Source organism: Lycorma delicatula, chromosome 2 (assembly GCF_047948215.1).
Source record: "Lycorma delicatula isolate Av1 chromosome 2, ASM4794821v1, whole genome shotgun sequence".
Taxonomy (NCBI): Eukaryota; Metazoa; Arthropoda; class Insecta; order Hemiptera; family Fulgoridae; genus Lycorma; species Lycorma delicatula.
In genome coordinates, this window is record NC_134456.1 from 177,508,232 (window position 1) to 177,529,721 (window position 21,490).

A 21,490-nucleotide genomic window follows, 5' to 3' on the forward strand; every position below is an offset into this window, starting at 1 on the left:
TTTATTTGCACAGAACCATCTGCATAAGTGAACTGTCCATACAAGGGAAGAATCTACAAAAAGAGGTTCATTGATATTATTCAAATCAATGAATCAATCTAGGAAGTAAAATAAATGAAAGATATTCTTACCTAATTATTTATTCTTTAAAGAATAAATCAGTAAGGTAAGAATAGCCAGTAAGGTAATTATATTCAACCTGCCCTGTAGGTTACTAATTACTAATTCTAAATGAAATTTTATGCTCCTTTTTAATCATCAATGTTGTCAGAGCAATTATGATCCTTGAGGCATGTTATTTTAAAATGTTAAAAATAGGGACACTAGCCTCCTAAGCAGGGAAGTGTAATTAATATATTTTTAATTAAATAGAGTTTTTAATTACAATAATTAAAAAGAGTACTGTATATCAGTGAATTCCTTTGAAATACAAAGTTACTCCTAACACACCTAAACAAGCGATTTTCAGTCATTCAAATATCAGCAATTAATTTTAGCAATTACTTTAATAAATGTCAATATAAGAAACAGAAGTACAAAATATGGTGCAATGAATGTAAATATATACATTACTTTAACAAAATTCATGTTTTCTAATTTTTTCTATTACCTGAATTACCATCATCCCAACTAATTTGACTAAAAGTTAGTATTTTTTATTATTCTCTTCAATTTCAAAATTTAAATTGTAATATATTTATGACACACTGTTACTCAAAAATATAAATAAAAAACTCCTAATTACTTACTTTACATCTTCAACTGAAGAAACACAAGCAGTGTGACCCTGAAATGTGCTTTTCCTATCTACTACAATTTCACCATGGGTTATTTTTGGTAGATTCTTTTTTTCTTTTTTATCTTTACCTTTGTCTATGTTGTATGTATATTCCAATGTATCATTATTAATTTCTTGCATACTAGTTAACGACACTAGATTTTCTAACAAATCTGATTTATTATTTAAATATGTCTTCACAGCTTCTATCCATTGAAATATTACGGTTTCCCCAATATTTTCTCTGTAAAATTAAAAAAAAAAAAAAAAAAAAATCATGTTGTCAGCAGGTCATAGTAGGTATACATTTACAGATACGAACTTACTAAAGAAAATAAATTTTTCTTTCAATTTCAGAAATTTTAGTACATATACATAAATTTAGTACACATGCCTCATATGTGTTTTTACACAACCGCCCAAAAAGGAGTGTAATGTATTTAGGGTATATGTATGTATGTATATATGTTTGTTCCATCATAGCAGCTCAACGGCTGAACTGGTTTATGACCCTGTGTTGGAATCCTTACATTACCAGGAGTGTCACAGGCTATATATGTTTAAATAAATTTAAAAACACATTATACTACACATGAATACTGTATAAAAAAATTTTCACCCACATGCTCTTTAATTATCCTGCATTAATAATTCTCCTATATTAAAGAACAATGTTTTTTTTTTTTTTTTGCCAGTCGTGTTTTAGTAAGAGCTGTTCCAACTTTGCTGTTAATTTATACTTTGAAATAAGGTAGTGCTTGTGTAGCATATATTTATCGGTATTGGTAATCAACTGTTAGAATAATATAGCCCAGTCATATTCACATACGTTGCAATGTATACCATAAATAAAATGAATCCTGAAATAAATAATCCCATTAAGTGTAATGTTCGAGGAGTAATTTGTTTCTTAACAGTGAAAAAAAAAGATTTGCTGCACAAAGAAATTATGATGTTTATGAACCAAATGTTACATGTGAAAGTAAAGTTAGGTTTGTTTTGAAAGGCAAACGTTCACTATGAAGAATGTAGCAGTTGTGTTCTATGATCATAAAGTTTTGTTGGAAAAGTGAACAATAAAATTTAGAAAAACATACAATTTAGTTTCATAATAAGCAAGTAAATTTCTAAACATTTTATTTTCAGAAATCTTTATAGCCAGGTGAGTGCCAACATGTTTACAGATAGACACAAGGAAAAATGCCTTCTTACAGCTACATTTTTACAATGCTATGAAATTGAACTGAACTACACTGACTGAAGAGGAGACATGAATATTCTACATTAATATTAAAACAAGCAGCAATTGATGAAGTAGTGGCATTCATCATTTCAGAGAACCAGAAAGTTTAAGCAAGAATGTCCAGACATGAAGCTTACGACCACTGTTTCTTTGGAACAACTAAGAGATATTGCCTACTGAATTCCTTGATTGTGAAAGAACTGAAAATGCCTTTACATATTGTGAAACCCTTAAAAACGCTTTCACATACTATAGGAACAAAAGACTTAAGACATGGAAAGCTGTCCAATAGGATTTCATTTATCAACAATAATATTCAACCATATACTGTAACAAAAAGAGTACAAGGTTTAAACAGACTTCACACTATATAACATACACCAACACTCACCAAATAATCATAATTTCACACCTACTGATTATCTTTTTATTCATTTACAATAATGGCTTGCATTGCAGAGATTTGAAGTGATGTGGAAATGATGTACAAATTGTAATTAGTTGGTTTAAATCCGCGGTGGGAAAATGTTTTGAAGCAGGAATAATAAAGCTAGTAGAACAATTTGAAATGGTGCTGCAATGGATGTATGGAAAAGCACTGTATATATCTAAGTTTATTTTGATATAATAAAGTTTTTTTTTGTGACACACTTTTGTTTTTATATCAAAATAGATTCTACTTTTAAAAAAACATGCCTCGTGATTATTTTAAATAAATTCTTTATTCCAAAGGGGATTATAGGAATGAATTGAAAAAGTTGACTCATTTTTATATTATGAGTATAACTAGAACTGGCATTAGATCACTCGCTTATGTACTCAGCCATCCAGTTCACATACTGTAATTAAATGGAACTTAGATCTGAGCAAAATCAAACTATAGTCCCTGGGCAGAATAAAAGAGTGGTTATCCATTAGTAACAAACATAAGGATGAATTGAGAAGTACCAATTTAAAAAAAGATTCTATAGAAAATAAATAAACAAAAAATATTTTTAATGTAAAAAATACTTAGTCAAAAAAGAGTTCTTTAACTGTATTCAAGATCTGCAAAAACTGAATTTTACAACTAGGATTGTAACATTCAACCACATTCCATTACAGAGTTATCCACAGCAAAAATGGTCAGCATTAATAAAATAGGAAAATTTATTTTATGAGCATTCATTATATAATTAACTAGTTATGAATACGACTTTGTGTTCATTAACCAATTCAAATTAAAAAATTTCAAATACAGAAGATTAAAAACTTATAGGTTTTTTCCTTAAATTAGCAGTCATTTGACTGATTATAACTTTCCACTTTTTTCTATTCTACGGTAAGCTTAACTTAAAAAACACAATTCACAACTATTACTGAGGAATTTATCCTTAGTTTTTGTTAAATAAATTCCAATCTTTGTCTTCCTCTAAACACCTTTATACAACTTAAACACCTTAAACTCTAAACACCTTATACCAACTTAACTAAAATTAGATGTCTTAATAAAATATAAATTAAAAAAATAAATGATATCATCTTCATAACTCAATAAAATGAAATATAAAGTAGATAAAAAAACATATAACAACACAATGGTATATTAAACATATAAGCAGAGTTGAAATATAAAAACTAACATCCACATTCTAAGTATGGTCATCCCAATCACCATTAAAATTGGCTGGAATCACAAGATGATAATAATAGCGATAGTTACTGAGTTACATAAGTGTAGTTCAAAGCTGTGGTAATAAATACTTGTACATATAAAAATAATTTTGAAATTTTAATAGCTCAAATATCATGCAACAAAATAAGTAGGCTAATCCTTTCTAAATAAAAATTCCTTGTTCATAAACATACATCACATTAACCTAATACTCCTGGAGTTAGTGCATTTTTTCTTGACTAAATTACATTAGGCTGAGGGCATGTTATTATTTTATTTTAGTAAATGACAAATGGAAAAAGGTAAGTACAAAAATGTTGTTGTACAGGTTGCTTTTGTTTATTATAAGATTATAAACTGAAAAGTTTCTACGATTTTCTCATTTATTTACAACCAACAATCTTTTTTTCACATAAATTATTGATATACAAGTAAAACAAAGAACTAATTGGCAAACATTCTGTTTGGTTTGGGAACACAAACAGACATTCTCATCCTACAACATGTTTTGTGATCTTAGACTTACACCAAGCTAATAATATTTTAACAAATTGACGTCCTCATCTTGTAAAACTTTATTTGATTTTACACTTATTTATAGCAAACTTATTTATTAAATAAATAGTTAGTTTAAATATTAGTTTATTTTTTAACTTATAAATATTGACCCAAAGTAAACACCCAAAGACAATCAGCAGACATTTTGGGTGGTTTAGGATTACAAGGCAGTATCCTAATCCTGTAATTTCTTTTTTATTTTTAAGATTTACTTATGGCATGCTAATGATTTTTTAAACAAACCAACACATCTAAAAAATATCAGCAGACAATTTTGCTGGTTCTAGATTTAGACAGCCATCCTGATCCTGTAAAATGTTTTCAGCAATCAGAAGAAAGAGAACTAATACTTTAATCATTAAATAATTAGTACTAGTGCATCAAAACACAGTTACTAGCTCTCATATAGTCAAAATATGAGCAATAAATAATAATAAGTACAGGTTAATAGGATAAAAATGTTTGAACATAAAACAGTCAAACATTTATTTACATTATCGCTTTCATTGACAGTGTTTTTCACAATCATTTAACTGCAGTAATTCAGTGAGGAGGTTCACAATGTAATGGCAATATTTTCATTTCAACATCAAAATTGCTAACTTATTTTTTATATAGATTTAAAAATAACAAAACACATTTACCAAAACTAATAATAATTTATTAATAAAAATAATAAATAAAAGAATAAAGAGGTTTTGCACTGTGCACTTTAAAAAAAATTAATTTATTTTCATCTGCCATTGTGCTATTCAAGAGTTCTGTCTGCCTCATACACAATCATATTAAAATAATCATATAAAACATTAACAATCTATTGGCAAATAAATGACCCCCTCCCTGTAACTTAACAAAAAAATTTCACAAGGTTAGAATATCTACACTACATGTGATCAAACACCAGCCTAAGTTTTTTTGGTTATTTTTAAGGTTTATTCTCCCTCTATGAATCATGAGATCTTGCCAATGGTGAGGGGGCTTGAGTGCTCAGTGACACAGAATAGCTGGACCGAAGGTGCAACCATATCGAAGAGGTATCTGTTAAGAACCAGACTAAGGAATAATTCCTGAAACAGGACAACACCTCTTTCAGTAGTTGTTAAGGGCGTAGGTCAGGATGACTTAAATGGCCAATCAACATCACTCAATCCTCTAAGTACTGCGCAGCTGAAAACAATGGAAAACTACAGATGCTTTTTTTCCAAGAATATGTAGCTCTCTGCATTTTCATATAACAAAGATGGAGGCGCCTTCCTTGGTAAAATTTTCCGGAGGTAAACTAGTCCACCGTTCGGATCTCTGGGTGGGGACTACTAAGGAAGGGATCACCAGAAAATTAAAAAATAACATTCTACGAGTCGGAGCGTGTAATGTTAGAAGTCTAAAAAAGGTTGATATGATAGAAAATTTAAACAGGAAAATGGATAGGATAAATGTTGATATAGTAGAAATTAGTGAGGTTCAGTAGGAAGAGGAAAACGACTTTTGGTCAGGTGATTTTAGAATAATTAACTCAGTTTCAAATAATGGGCAGGTAGGAGTAGGTTTCATAATGAACAAGAAGATAGGGAAGAGAATAGAGTATTTCAAAATACATAACAATAGAATCATTGTAATAAGAATAAAATCGAAACCTAAACCGACAACAATTGTTAATGTCTATGCCTACAAGCGCCCAAGATGATGACGAGGTAGAGTGTGTATACAAAGAAATTAACGAAGCAATTAAACACATAAAAGGAGATGAAAATTTAATAATAGTTGGAGATTGAAATGCAAGCATTGGAAAAGGCAAGGAAGTGCCTTTTCAGTGCAGGTGAGAAAACGATTGATAGATTATATAAACTGGTGTGTAATATTTATGAAAAAGGGTAAGTTCCGTCAAACTTCAAAAAGAGTGTTATAGTCATGATACCAAAGAAACCAGAAGCAGATAAATGTGAAGAATACAGAACAATTGCCTTAACTAGCTATGCATCAAAAATATTAACTAGAATTCTGTACAGAAGAATTAAGAGGAGAGTGTTAGGAGTAGATCAATTTGGTTTCAGGAAAAGTATAGGGTCAAGGGAAGCAATTTTAGCGCTCATATTAATAGTGAAGGAAGATTAAAGAAAAACAAACCAACATACTTGCATTTATAGACCTAGAAAAGGCATTCGATAATGTAGACTGCAATAAAATGTTCAGCATTTTAAAAAAATTAGGGTTCAAATACAGAGATAGAACAATTGCTAACATTTAAAGGAACCACACAGCAACAGTAATAATTGAAGAACATAAGAAAGAAGCCATAATAAGAAAGGGAGTCCAACAAGGATGTTGGACATACAACTAGCTTAAATATCGCTTAAATATTGGAGGCACGGGTAGAAAGAAAAAATTGTGCAGGCAGGCAATGTTTGGAATATGTAAAACAAACTCTTAGGGATGTAGGATGTAGGGGGTATACTGAAATGAAACGACTAGCACTAGATAAGGAATTTGGAGAGCTGCATCAAACCAGTCACATGACTGAAGACAAAAAAAAGCATTTATTCTAGGTAAATTTCTTGGTAAAAAAAGTATTGGCTAGGTTGTAAATTTAAAACCACAAGAAACTTTACAGAATCAGCATGTCTGTCTGTGATCCCAAACCAACCGAAATGCCTGCTGATTGTTCTTTTTGTTACTTGTGAATTAATAATTTATGTAAATGAAAACTTGTTATAAATAACAAAAATTATACAAAATATTACACGTTTATTATTTTATAATAAAAACAGTATTAACAACCTGTAACCATATAACAAAATTTTCCTACTGAACTTTTTCTGTCTGCCGTTCATTAAAATAAAAACTTAACAGAGCCTGAGTAATTTAGTTATAAAAAAGTGTGCTAGCACCAGGACTGAAATGAAGCGTGTATGAACAAATAATTACAAAACTTTAAGGATATATATTACTCATATTATATCATATGTATTAAGATATATAGTATTGTGAACATATATACTAAATGGCAACAGCACCAAACATTAAATAATACATGTACTTAGGTACAAACATAAATACACATATCTACATCACTTTATAAAACCTGCCACATAGTATTTAAGTGAAAATTTCATATTTTAGGAATATTTATTTATTATCTTAATCCCCTTCATATCTCCCACAAATAATGTGCCGAGTGTAATATGACAACTAACAATACATACAAATAGGTTTCTTCTAACACTCTTGATATCTGATTCTTTTCATCATGAGATAATTCAGGAGCTGATATCTGATAAGTTGGTGGTGCTTGTGATGGATAGTTAGGTGGGAGAGTTACATAAAGAGTGACTGAATTTGTTACGTTCATGGCATATGAACGACAAGCTTCATCTTCTGTCCTCCAATCTTTGTCATATATGGAACTGAGAGATTCAATTTCATCAACCTAAAAGTAATATCACAGCTATTAAAATAAGCAATTCACACACTAAAGCAATTAATTATATAAATTATATCATATACATACAGCACGAAACCTGGTTTATTCTATCTAATGCTGAATCACCTGCTATACAAAGCTTAGGCAGCGTTGCAAAGGTATTCTGCATTACAACTTATAAGCGGTTCACTAGCCAAATGAAATGTATAATACAAATTTAATATGCCTCAATCATGTCTGATTTAATCACTGTCAGCTGAATACAAGGCTGAAGGGAATACCCAAGAGAACATCAGCATTATGTTACATGTATAATGAACAAATTATCTTTATTCAATCACTCATTTATAGATTCAGTTAATGAATACCACAGTTTGAATGAATGAATTATAATATCCATTTAAATAGCCTTAATTTTAATGGGTTTTTTTATAATCTGGTATAAACTGAGCGATAATGTAACCATGTCAACATTGAAAAATATATTTTAAATTGCTTAAGCGAAGAATCAACAATTAGAAGTCCCATAAAACAATGTGATCATCTAACATCCATGATTTCTGAGTCTGGGTAGGTGGATCAGTAAATGAATCAAATTTGAAACTTACATGAATCATGATTATTCCATTCAATTAATGAATTGTTAATGTAAGCCTATTCAAGAATTGCCACAATATAAATAAAAATGTAAGGAGGATTTATAGAATACAGAAAATACAAAATATTAAATATATGTGGGGAAATAACTATACTACATTCTTTGTAATCTACATTAACACTGCAGTTGGGAAATAGAATTACTAAAGATGGACAAAGCAGGAGCGATATAAAATACTGAATAGCACAGGTGAAACAAGCTTTCAGTCAAAAATATAATTTACTTGCATCAAAAATTATTTTAAACGTCAGAAAAAGATTTTTGAAAGTATATGTTTAGAGCGTAGCTTTATATGGAATTGAAACTTGGACGATTGAAGTATCTGAGAAGAAAAGATTAGAAGCTTTTGAAATGTGGTGCTACAGGAGAATGTTAAAAATCTTAAAAAAATTGATGAAGAAAGAAGGATAGTTAAAAGAGACTTACAATTGGAATAAGAAAGAAAATATAAATATAAAGAATCTATTTTAACCCAAAAATTTTGATTTAATGGGAAACAATTTTACCCATGAAAATTAGTCGACTTGGAATGGCATTTATATTTTAAAGACTTTAGGTTGCGTTAAATGTACAGACTTAATCCTGAATGGAAATCTTATCTGGAATACCAATCTGGAAATGTTTATTTTTTAACTGATCTTTACTGTTAACTTGTGGATTAAAGTCAGGTTGAGAATGAGGAATGTTAGCTTTGTCCATTGGGCTGGTTATTTGAGTGATAAGATGTGTTACTTATCAGTCTTTAATAAATATAGATGCACTAAATGCATGATACCAAGCTGCAGTGTAGAAGGCAATAAGATATATAATTCATTAACTAAATTATAAATGTTAAGTAAACTAAGTTTGCCTGTGGCATTAATCTCACTAGAACTATAATCACAACTTTTAAGCAGCTCTATAATTGGTATACTAGAATCTGCAAAAGTTTAAGAAGAATACAATCAGCAGGACCCAATCAGACTTTTTGGTCTGTTTGAACAGCATCCAATTTCACATCTCTAGCTATACATCAATCTGGAAGCAAAATTATGAGTTTACAACAGAGCAACTTAAAAATTAAAAATTTTAATAATTAAAATTAATAATTTTAATTATTAATAAAAATCTTCTTTTAATAATACATTTTTCCCGCTTTTTCATCAATTTCCTGACTACAAAACACATTATCAAGAGAGGATTTCTGTATCAATAGCCTGCCTTTCTAGGTATTTTGATATACAAAATCTGATTCATCAGATTTTGTAGTTAGTTAAGCTAGGATGTTAAGCTAGTTTTGAGAGTGAAACATAAGATTATGACTTGGGGGGCTTGTTCTCATTAAAAAAAAATGGGCTTTATAATTACAACATGGCATAATATCAACCAAAAATGTTGGCTATAACTAGCATATAAGGTAAAAAATCCTTTTTACTAAATACAAAAAAAAGAAGTGTAATAGCCTACTAAAAGGATATAATGATCCTACCATTAAAGTCGAGTAAAAACAGTGAAATTAATAAAATTTTGTTTTTTTTTTTAATCAAAATAAAAATTTACATAGTTGTGATTTTGCATTTACTGCCTTCTTTCACAAAGTATAATAGGCAAAAAAATATTCTGACTAGCAGAGCTTGTCCAACTTTTATATACAAATCTTTACCGCTCAATTTTATGTATGTTTGTTAAAATTAGAATTGTGTTGATATGCGTCATTTAATAATACTTGATCCAATATTACAACAAAGTATTAGGTTATGTTTTTATAGGTTATGTTATGTCATCCAGTTTCAAGAAATAGAGCGTTAGAGCACAATACAGTAAACAAAAATAAATAACTTATGTATACAACACACCTGCCTTGTTATATCATCTTCCATTGTACACTTAATGGCATCAATTCGTTGATATAACTACAATTTTGGTGACCTTGGCTGTAATCACTATTGACTGTAACAAATTATCAGTATTTTCTTGACAGTATCAATCCAAGCCTTAGTTAAGACAGAATTTACAGCTTCAAAAAAAAAAATACAATAAACTGGGACCAACAATTGGTCAAGATTTTTAATAAAATACCGAAATTAGATTTTGTATTTCTAAAAAAGTATAAATTAATATCATAACTTGTAACTAGTTATAAAGCACTACTTTAAATATAAAAGAAAACAGTGAACATGCTACTTTTCACACAATGTAATGTCACTTGATCTGAATTTCACCTCGACATTAAATCCATAACCTCAAAAAATAACGGTGTGGAACCACTTGAACAGAACTCGTATCATACTAAAAAAGAATGCAGTTAAGTAACTTATTAGCCTAACACTAGCCTGATTCCTAGTACCGTAAATCAGTAAAGCCCAAAATTATTCAGTGCAATGAACCTACAGGAATTTCACACTAACTCCGTTGCTACACTTTTACATCAAATAAATAGAAATAGTTAATACAAAGTAAATTTTATATAGCCAACGGGGTTAGGGGTTAGAGTGCGATCAAGCATGACATTCTTCAAAGCTATATATTTGTCATCCCTCACAGTGACCGTTATTAGAGTACGACTACTGTCACTTAGTGAATAAATAAACTTATAGGGCCATTTAATGTAACTAGGTAAACAAGTTGATGTCACCAAATGTTAAACGTAACTAGCCTTTTCATTTTTTTTAATACTACATTATTTTCTTAAACAAAAGTTTAAATCAATTCAGATTGATTTAAACTTGTATTCAAATTGTCCATGTGAGGGTAGTAAAATGCATAAACGAGTTTTTTTCTGGGTCATTGAAATAACAATTAAAATGAGTTTTTTACTCATTTTTTTATAATTAATAAAGTTACGGATTATATGCAATCCTCCTAATCAACGGCCTTGGGATGAAACAAGCATCTCACAAAATACTATTTGGAGAGCTTGTATATGAAATTATATTTATTTATTGCGTAAGAATTTATTAATATAGAAAAGGTGCCTCATACGAATCCTGCGTAGAAATGTTAACTTAGATGAGGAGTTAGTATTTCAACGCAGCGGTAAGATGTCTAATTATCTGTCTAAAAAAAACTCATTTTGAAATGAATAACAGTTATACGAGTGGAACAACGTTCCGTCTAACAGCAAGATATCTTACTACGAATTTTTATAAAAATCGATGCGCTCGTTTGCCAACTGCATCACAAAAACTTATGTTTTCTATTTAAAGGATTAGCATGGTATTTTTATGAATTTACAAATCTTATTGTTCAACATATGTTTCTTTTTCTGTAAAGAAGCATATTTTCCATTAATATTTATTTATTTATCCATAATAATTTTTGAAAATTACATAAACAATGTTTTAATGAACAAATAAACTAACCTTTTTTAACAACATTTTAAAGTCAAATCATAATTTTCTCAGTCCTGTTTGTGATCACCTTCAGTGACTGTACAGTTGTTTTTCATTTTGGTGCTATATGATGTTACTCCTTTCTTGGGTTAGTAGTAAACTGGTATATATAACTTTACACCATCTTTTTGCACCAATATAACAAGAATTGTGAGCAATTATTAATATTCATAAACAAAATAAACCACAAATTAAATTTTCAACTACCTACTAAGAGAATAATCAAGTAAATTTACTTCACCAGCATTTATATACTCGTACATTATATACAGACTATCCAGTACATCCAATTCTCTGTAGATGACATTGAAGAATATATCACTATAATTTACTTACCACATAAAAAAAAATGTAGCAGCTCAGTCACTAACACAAAATAAATATGAGAATCATTTAACAAAACATACATCAATCTCACATGCTTAAACGAGGACTAAGAGAAAATGGCTTATAAATTTAAAAATTTATCTGGAGAAACTTCTTTTTTTTTGTCTTCAGTCATATGACTGGTTTGATGTAGCTCTCCAAGATTCCCTATCTAGTGCTAGTCGTTTCATTTCGATATACCTCCTACATCCTACATCCCTAAAAATTTGTTTTACATCTGGAGAAACAAAAAATAAATAAATCAAATTGTTAACACATACACACAATAGTATCGATCACTGGGGAAAGTAAGAAAAAATTATTTTTTTAAATGTTATTATATTAAAATATATTATTATATATTTTGGTAACAATTCTATTCAGGTAGCTAAATTACTACTATACTAAATTAAATTAATTTTTTTGTAATTGTTTATTAATAATATTTGTCTGAATAAAATTACAATGTCTAGAAATTTTACTCAGAAAAAGCCAGAAAGGGCTAAAGTAATGCAAATATAAGAAGCTAGAAGAATTTTTATGAAAAAAAGAACTACTACAGAGTGGCGCATGAAATGATCTAACATTTGGTTTTGTTAAAAAAATATTTACTTGAATTGCAATACAGAAAATTAAAATACAATGTTTACTATAAACTTGGAAATTATGTTCTGTATCCTATGTTGTATATGACCACCATAATGTCTAGCTTCTTCAATATGAACTCATATGTTGTTAATAACTCGGCGACACATATCCTCGATTATCTTGTTGCACGCCTCAATGAACAGCTCTCCCAATTCCATCACTGTACAAGGGCGTTCAGGAAAAATCTTACCTTTAAAAATCCCCAAAGAAAACAATCACACGGATTCAAATCAGGAATGTTCAGGGGCAGTTCTGTCCACGTACAAAATGATTAGGAAATCTGTTTGAAATGTCATTTGCGTTAAAAGTTTCATGCAGAGAGTCTAAAACAACACTAGCTGTGTGCGGTCTGGCTCCATCCTGCATGAACCACTTGTTTTCTAATCGAAACCGTTTTACAAGAAGCTGAGGAACAAAATTATTACAGAAAATGTTTAGATACACAGCATGTTCACTGTCCAAAAAAGAATGACCCTTTATTACCCATGACTTGAGAGAGCAGCTCGTACTGTAATTCTTGAAGTGTGCTGCACCTTTTCATAAAGCATAAGTGAATTTTCAGAAGCCCAAAAACACACATTCTGTTTATTAACAACCTCGTCTAGGTGAAAATGTGCCTTTTCTAAAGACCAAACATTGTTCAAATACATCTTAGTACACAGCCCATCTTAGTTCAGCAAATGCCATTCTTTGATGTTTGTTGTCAACTGTTAATTTAGGCAAAAATTATTTTTTACAGATACAAATGCAAATCAGTTTTTATAATTTGCTGCACAGATTACCTACAAATCCCAAGTCAGGCTGCTGCTTTTCTTGTTAATTTTCCTAGGTTCCTCAGCAATGCTGCTCTGACAACCTCAACATTCTGTGGAGAACGAACATCCACAGGTCGTTCATGCTTACTCACAAATACTGAACCATCATTATTAAATTTTTCATAAAATTGTTTTAAATGAGGTTGACCACCAAGCTGGAAAAGAGAAATGAAAGAGTCTTTGTAAAAACAACACAGTCTAGGGGCTGCTCAATAGTCAGTCTTCCTTTGTCAGCCACCTTGGGAATGAAACATAAACAGTGCACTCAGAAAGAGAAGGAATTAATATTCATGAACTGCTGTCACTTCTGCCAATATAAAACACATTAACCTAAACAATTATTGCCAAAACAAATGTTGAATCATTTCATGCGCCACTCTGTAGTTTCAAATACAGATTTAAGAATTAGAAAGAAATTGTTGAAAATATTCATGTGAAATATCGCACTGTGTGACAGTGTAAGATGAAAAATATATTCTAAAAATCATTCAAAATTTGTATTTTTATAATTTAAGACAACTAGAATATTTGGTATGAAATGATTGAGAGTGATACACTGTCAATCACAATGATGTCATGGTTTATTCTAGGCATGATTTGGAGTTTTTCATATATTATTCATACATAATGCAGTTCATTTAATTTCTCCTGTCGAAACATATTTATTTGATTATTCAAAGTGAATTTAGGAGAGAAAAACAGAGACAAGAGTATATAATAATTTGTATATATATATATATGTAAAATATTAATATATTATTAAAAATATAATTGGTTTGCCATCAAGTATTATAAAATAAATAAAAGTATAACCACACACTCAGTATTATCCTATATCACATAATAAAAACAAGTATGATATCCTGCACTTAACACCAATAACAGACTTGCAATAAAACTTTTCCTGATGTTTGTCAAGTTTTTTAGCTGGCATGTCCAATCACCATTCATACTTACTTTTTATTGAAAAACATGGAATTCAATATTTCTTTTTAGTCAATAATATTTAAAAGTAATAGATATATGATAATAATTCCTTATTCCAATATTATTATTTATAATATTTTTGTATCATCCATCAAAGTGTTTAGAGGTGAAGGGGTTTGTTGAGTTCAAAATTTGTTCTTTGATGCATCACTTTTTTTCTTTTAATGAAGGATACAAATAAAATAATTTACCACTTAATATTTGAACATGAGGAAAGTCAGTCTGCCATGGAATAAGATATTCATAATTAGTTTACATTTTCAGTTTTGTATAAAAATATAATTACAATTATTTCTACTTTTAATTCACTGAATTTGAAACAGTATTGTAGATATTATTCCAAAACTCATGCTTTTGTTTTGATAATAAATTGCCTTCTATTTGCTTTACTGTTGAACCTATCTCTAGAAAACTTGTCCTATCCGACTTTGTAGTATCCCATGATAGCTTTTCATTGTTTTTGTTAGGGGTCCTGAAAATAAATATAATTAATAAATTAATGATTACAGTTATGTAAAAATAAATCAAAATATCTTTCACAGGATTATAAATCAAGTGCATAAAATGAATAATATTTGTCCACTAAAATGAGTGAATAGGGATGATAAGAAATGCATTTTGCATCAAGCCAAGCCAAACCGGGATTTGAATTTTGAATCTTAATGATGAATTTTAGAGATTTTATCATTCTATCACAATTATTGGTCTCTCGTGTACTATAACTGCAACTACTGTAATAGGTAACATTAGGTCTTATAGATTATAGGTGCAACTGTTATAGATGAAGGGCAATTTTTTTATTTAGTTAGACATCAATTATTAATAGGCCTATGTATGAAAATAATATGTTTGAAATAATATGAAAATAAAATTAAAACTTGCAAGATTTCATGTATTTATTGGACATTATTGATCTAAAAGTTCCTTTACGTGATTAAAAAGTGCATTTGAATTGTTTCTGTTCATTTAGTATACATCATTTTTGTGTTAATATATTTTAAAACATTTGAGTGTGTCGAGATGTGTTCTTTTTTATGTATGTATACTTTCTAAATATACGTCCCTAACTAAAAAAACTAAAAACAATACCATCAGCTGCCACAAGGGTAAAAACAACAGTACCAGTCATTTAGATAGTTGCAAAGTGATTGAAAGAGTTGCAACATGTGTTTTGAAAAATGTTATACTTATTATAATTGGCTAGCTTTGTTATTAGGTTGTAGCTAGTAGTTAGTAGTACACAACCATCAACAGGAAAAATGATGACAATTTTTTGGGATGCAAAAGGCCTAATTTTCTAGAAGATCAGTGAACAATAAACAGTGACATACATATCAACAAAGTGAAACCAGCAGTCTTGAAAACACATCCTGAACCTCATTCTATTTTACAGTAATGCTTGGCCTCACACAATTCAGATAACTTGAGAAATCATTGCCAAATTACATTAGAAGTATTACCTCAACCCCCATACAATCCTAACTTGTCCCCATCAGATTTCCACTTGTTTGGTCCAGTTAAGGAGGTACTACATGGTAATAAGTTTAATGGCAATGATGACATCAAAGAAAATGTGCTAAATTCCTCCGATATCAAGACAATAATTTCTTTGCAGCAGGAATAAATAAACTGATTCAGAGATGGGAGTAGTGTATTAATGTTGCTAATGATTATAGCATGATGATTTATTGGCAGTGCAATAAAGCATCATGTTAAAATGAATTGCAATTAAAGAAATGTGGCTTGAATGTAATCAATTGCCTTTAAATAAAGTAACTATTCATTTATATATGGGTTAATTAGTATATACCAGAAGAATTTTGTAGAAATTAGTTAAAAGTTGTTTTCTTATTAACTATTAGAAAAATTATTATTTTAAATTTTATTTTATTTTATTATTATTTTAAATTATTTTTGGTGTTCTTTGTGCACCAATATTTTGATAAAGAACAAGCTAAAATTGGTGAGGAAGAGCTAACCATTGAAAATGTTAAATCTTTTTCTTCTGACAAAAAAAACATTTAATGTAGGACAGATCTTTCCTCTGCAGCGGTTTGAAGGCACCTGCAAGTACACTTTAAAATCATTTTTATATTGTATTGTCATTTGCGGCACTACATTATTGCAGCAATGCATATGCCATACCCTAGAACAATCATAATATCTGACCTTTGGAAAGCATATAGTCATATTGTAAATAAGTAGTTTGTGTCTAACTAAATCGTAGCAAAACCTTTGTAGATTTCATTATGGCAGCATGTATACAAAATACTGAATATCTGTTGGCTGTCACAAAAATGGTAAACAAAATGAAATACATAATAAATAAGAATCTCCTGGTCCCTTACTTATACAGGTTTGGGAACAGGCTTGGTACTAGGCTGAAGATTTGTCTGAACAAATTTTTAGAAATATTGTTTGTTTTTGTCCACCCCAGAAAATACAGTTATAAAAGAAAAGTGATAAAATTACTGGCTTAATTATATGTAAAAAAAAAATACACTATTATATAAAAGGTAGATACTCTCTATTGAACATTATTGAGGAAATGTAATAATGTATTGCAGAAGACCTACTATCTTCACTTACTCAAATGTAGCAAAGCTAGTCCAAATATCAGTCATCTCCTCCACCATTTTATTTTCTTCTGTATCTTCAGTGAAGTTAGCAGATTTGGTTCTGCTGAACAAATATCCTAACTCATCTGAATGACCAGGTCCTGAAAGTTGATAAAGTAAGCAATGAAAGTTTTTTCTTACTTAGCATATCCATGAAATAACTATAGTCTGTTGTACAATTGCCACCATATCTTTCTTTTAGATGAATGATGAATTTTGTAGTATGAGAAATATTCTAACCCTTACCAAGATTCAAACCTGAAACCTTTTAGATGAAAATAAGAAACATTAATATTCGCCCAAGGGAACTGGTATTATTGTCACTGGATTAACATTGACTTTCAGAATGATGGCAACCATGATTTGTTATTTCTTGAATAAACGGCGGGAAATTAGACAAACGAATGAACTTCATAGAAGTATGAGTCTTAAATTCTTCAGCATTTTACTTTTAAACTATAAAAATAAATATATAATATCCTAAAATGTTTCATTTGGGAGTTATAGCTAATGAAAGATTTCACTTGGATTTCAGGTACTTTAGTGAAATGAGGTTGTACTGAACTTTTTAGGGCAAATCAAATAAAAGATTACAAAGATACAAATTTTATTTAGCAACAGTACATTACCACATTTGTCAAAAAAAAAATAAACTAAAAATAAATTAATAATTTATGTACATAAAAACCACATTCTTTTTTGGTGATGTGAGAATTTGTAAAAACAAAATTTACAGTTAAAAAAAACAAAAAAAAAAAACTGGAAATTAAATACCAATTGTAAAATAAAACTTAAAACTGTAATAATTTTTCAGTAATGACAGAAACACAATAAATTATTATTTCCAAGATGGCAATAAAGTAATAACAGCTGATCAACAATGCTCAATACTGAATCCTCGGTTTGCTATTGAAGTAATATTGTATTTATTTACAGCAGAGGAATACACTGATGTGGTATAATTTTTGGTGAGTGTAATGGTAATGCTACAGCTGCTGTAGTAGAATGTGAAATATGTTTTCCAAATTGCAGTTTTCCAGATTCTAAAGCAATTAGCGCGACTTTTGGCAACCTTTGGGAAACAGGTTCTCTACGTAGTATTCGTACCATCCACGAACGATCTGTTCAACACGACGCTGTTATTGATGAAATTATTATCAATACAGCTCAGCGCAGTCCGGGTGTCAGTACACGACGTCTTTCCAAGAGGATCGGAGTTTCGCATTCGATGGTATAGAGGACACTTAAACAAAACAAGTTTTATTTTAATCATAAACAGTCAGTTCAACATCTTCACCTTGGAGACGGTCTACTTCGCTTGAAGTTCTGCAACTGGTGGAATACAAATCTACAAGTGTATTTTGTTTTCTGATGAGGAAAATTTCTCTCGAGATGGCGTCAACAACTTACGCAATGAGCACACATGGACAGAAGTAAATGAAACGATGGAAGGCAATTTTAACACCGATTTAGCGTCAATGTGTGGTGTGGCTATCTTCACAATCAGTTATTTGGAACGTTTATATTACCTGGCTGGTTAAATGCTGAGGTCTACTTGACTTACTTTAAGAATTGCCGCAGCTGCTTAAAGATGTTACTCTACAGCCGAAGCGCAAAGTATTCTTCAGCACGATGGTGCGCTTCCCCATTTCTCTTTTGCCGTTTTCACTCACTTAAATCGTCATTTCCCTGAGAAATGAATTGGTCGTGTTGGTACACATTCCTGGCCACCACGATCGATCTAACACATCTAAATTTTTGCCCCTGGGAATGGTTGAAAAATATTTTATACAAAACAAATATACTGTATCGTGAAAAATTAAATGGATGCGGCTGAACAACAAGGGCAGCCCTGAAAAACTAAAAAGGGCAACAAAGTCGTACAGAAACGGGATAAGAAATGTGTTGAAAATGGCGGATTCATTTTTGAACATTTATTATAAACTCGTACGCATAATGAACTTTGGTTTAAACAAAATTCAAAACTTTCTAACTTTCTTTGTTTTATTCAACTTATCTTATTTATAATTTTATCTGTTTATTACCCATTTAACAAATTTATTGAACATAAAAAAAAACAGTTTTTACTCCAATTTCTCAGAACTACTGCGATACGGTTCTGGGACCAATTTTTTTCGTTCCGGTCAAAAACCGTAAGAAATTCTTAATTCTGTTCCTTAATTAATGTCCTAAAAATTTTAGTTCGATCTCCATTTTACCGGAGAAGTTGAAATCCGAGCGAACTTGTAACTGAATCAGTTTCTGACATATGTTTATATGAACTTTTTCCATCAAATTCACGGGTAGAATGGGTAAAGGAAATCCCGGGAGAACTTTGAGACACATTCTGTATATGATGTTATACCTGTACCAAGACTATGGTGTACCTTGAGCTATTTTGAGTTCTGGATTGTGCTACTATCTATTGGGTTCTTGAGCAACCCTCTCCTTCGTTACGATGTACGCAGTTGTCACAGTGTGGGAAACAGTATCATATTCAGTTAATTATGCAGTTAAACAAGTGTTTATTACTGAAGAGGAGAATAATATTAATAATATATTATTATTATTATTATTATTATTATTAAAATAAATATAACAAATGCAGAATCTTAATTGTATATTATAAAATAATCAGATTTAAAAATAATGACTTAACAAGACATCTGAAATTAATAAAGTTATGAGAAAGTATAAAAACAAACTATACCTCTATACACACAAGTAAAATTGTAAAAAGTAATATCTACGTAAAAATTTAAACCCCAAAGCTTTCAGCTCTACTTACATTTAAACAGTAATCTCCTTTTGAAATTATTCAATTTTTAGCAGTCAGGAATGAATTAATTTTGTTCGTTATTGATAATTATATTACCATTAACAAACAAAAATTATTTTTTAGCATACATATTAAAAAAATTCTTTTGCTGATTACAAAAATTGTTTTTTGAATTTTGTTATAAGAAATTTCTACAAAAAAATTAATCACTCACTCAAATTAATTCAATATTCAAATTAATTCATTTCGATCCTGTCATGAAGTAATCCCAGCCCAGTTAAAGTTTAGACATAAATCCAAGAATGTCTATATCTGTATGAGTAAGTCTAAAATGTGTTCCATCAAAAAACATTCTACATGAATATTCTTCTTCTGTTACTTTCAGTAACACAATGATTAAAAAAAGACACTTTAGAAATATAATTTACATTAATAAATTTCTTTTTGACTTTTACCCTGAATTAAATGTCATCATTCTTTGTCTTTTGATTCACTGTCAGAAACACATTCATATATTTTACATATCATACTCTCATGACTCAAAGACTGTATAATCTTTAATATTAATCTTAGATTTAAAAATAGATCAACAAAAAAGTAATTACTCTTCTCTATAAAATCTTTTATATTTTATTATAAATTTCTATAATATGTATAATGAGAAACACAATCACTAGAATTTTATTCTAGATTGTTTAGATTACAGTTGAATTATTTTTCCAAAGTTTAAATGATATAACACCATTGTTTATTCTTTATTATAGTATAAATATTACATAAATATAATATAATATAGTATAAATATAATTAATCACACTACAAAAAACTATGAATATGGAATGTATAATTTTGATATGATGACTGATAGGGAAGATAATATGAAACTAATAATTTGAGTTTCTTTTTGATAAATTGATCCAAATTTACACCTAACAGGTAGCATTCATATAATGCCATATTTGTCATGAGTCAGTTACAAAATAATTTTGTAATAACTGCTTCATCAGCTAGAAAAAGTTTATTTTTACATCTATAATTTTGGTTCTATAAATATACCTGCAGGAAGCTGAAAAACAGGCCACTCCTTTTGCAAAAGGAGTTTAAATTCACCATAGTCCCCTTCATGAGTAAATTTATAAACATATACTGAAGAACTGTTTGCAAGATACTCTATTGTTTTTTCTATACCAATAACAAATTCTAAATCGCCACATATCTGCAAATAATTAAAAATTAACATAAAATAATTATAAGAAACACTGACAGATTTTTTTAATAAATCATTGTTTTAATTTTTATGAAGTAGCATTATGTGCATTAGCGTATATGTAGAGTATTTATGATTAAGAATCGTGTAATAATTTGGGAAATGATTGTTCATGCTATAATCTGAATTAAATTTTACATTTGATTTACTACCAGATTAAGTATTTCGTTACTTAAAATAGCTATGATTAAAATTATTAAAAATTTTTTATATAATTAAATTTTAACTGGATTTATTTTATAGAAATCTTATGCTTCAAAAATGCACTTTTAATTAAAACATTTTAAAGAATATTCAATGTTTTCAACACTAGCACCATTAGTTAAAATT

General features: G+C 29.4%; 2 protein-coding genes across 5 annotated transcripts in view; both read right to left on the reverse strand.

Moving 5' to 3' along the window:
- Positions 1 to 11,680, reverse strand: part of LOC142319448 (protein IMPACT-like) — a 30,604-nt gene extending 18,924 nt beyond the window's left edge. Inside the window, exons 1-3 of one of the 4 annotated variants that reach the window (XM_075356742.1) lie at positions 11,651 to 11,680; positions 7,434 to 7,657; positions 750 to 1,022 (exon numbers count right to left, since the gene is read on the reverse strand). In XM_075356742.1, coding sequence (XP_075212857.1) covers positions 750 to 1,022; positions 7,434 to 7,657; positions 11,651 to 11,665 — 512 coding nt within the window. In that variant the 5' untranslated portion in view covers positions 11,666 to 11,680. Of the gene's footprint in view, positions 1 to 749; positions 1,023 to 7,433; positions 7,658 to 10,144; positions 10,896 to 11,650 lie in introns of those variants that run through there. The other 3 variants (XM_075356743.1, XM_075356741.1, XM_075356745.1) reach the window with 3 other exon arrangements.
- A 2,544-nt stretch (positions 11,681 to 14,224) lies between these two features.
- LOC142319447 (esterase FE4-like) overlaps positions 14,225 to 21,490 on the reverse strand; it is a 38,621-nt gene continuing 31,355 nt past the window's right edge. Inside the window, exons 9-11 of the mRNA XM_075356740.1 lie at positions 20,950 to 21,109; positions 17,086 to 17,215; positions 14,225 to 14,968 (exon numbers count right to left, since the gene is read on the reverse strand). Coding sequence (XP_075212855.1) covers positions 14,797 to 14,968; positions 17,086 to 17,215; positions 20,950 to 21,109 — 462 coding nt within the window. The 3' untranslated portion in view covers positions 14,225 to 14,796. The remainder of the gene's footprint in view (positions 14,969 to 17,085; positions 17,216 to 20,949; positions 21,110 to 21,490) is intronic.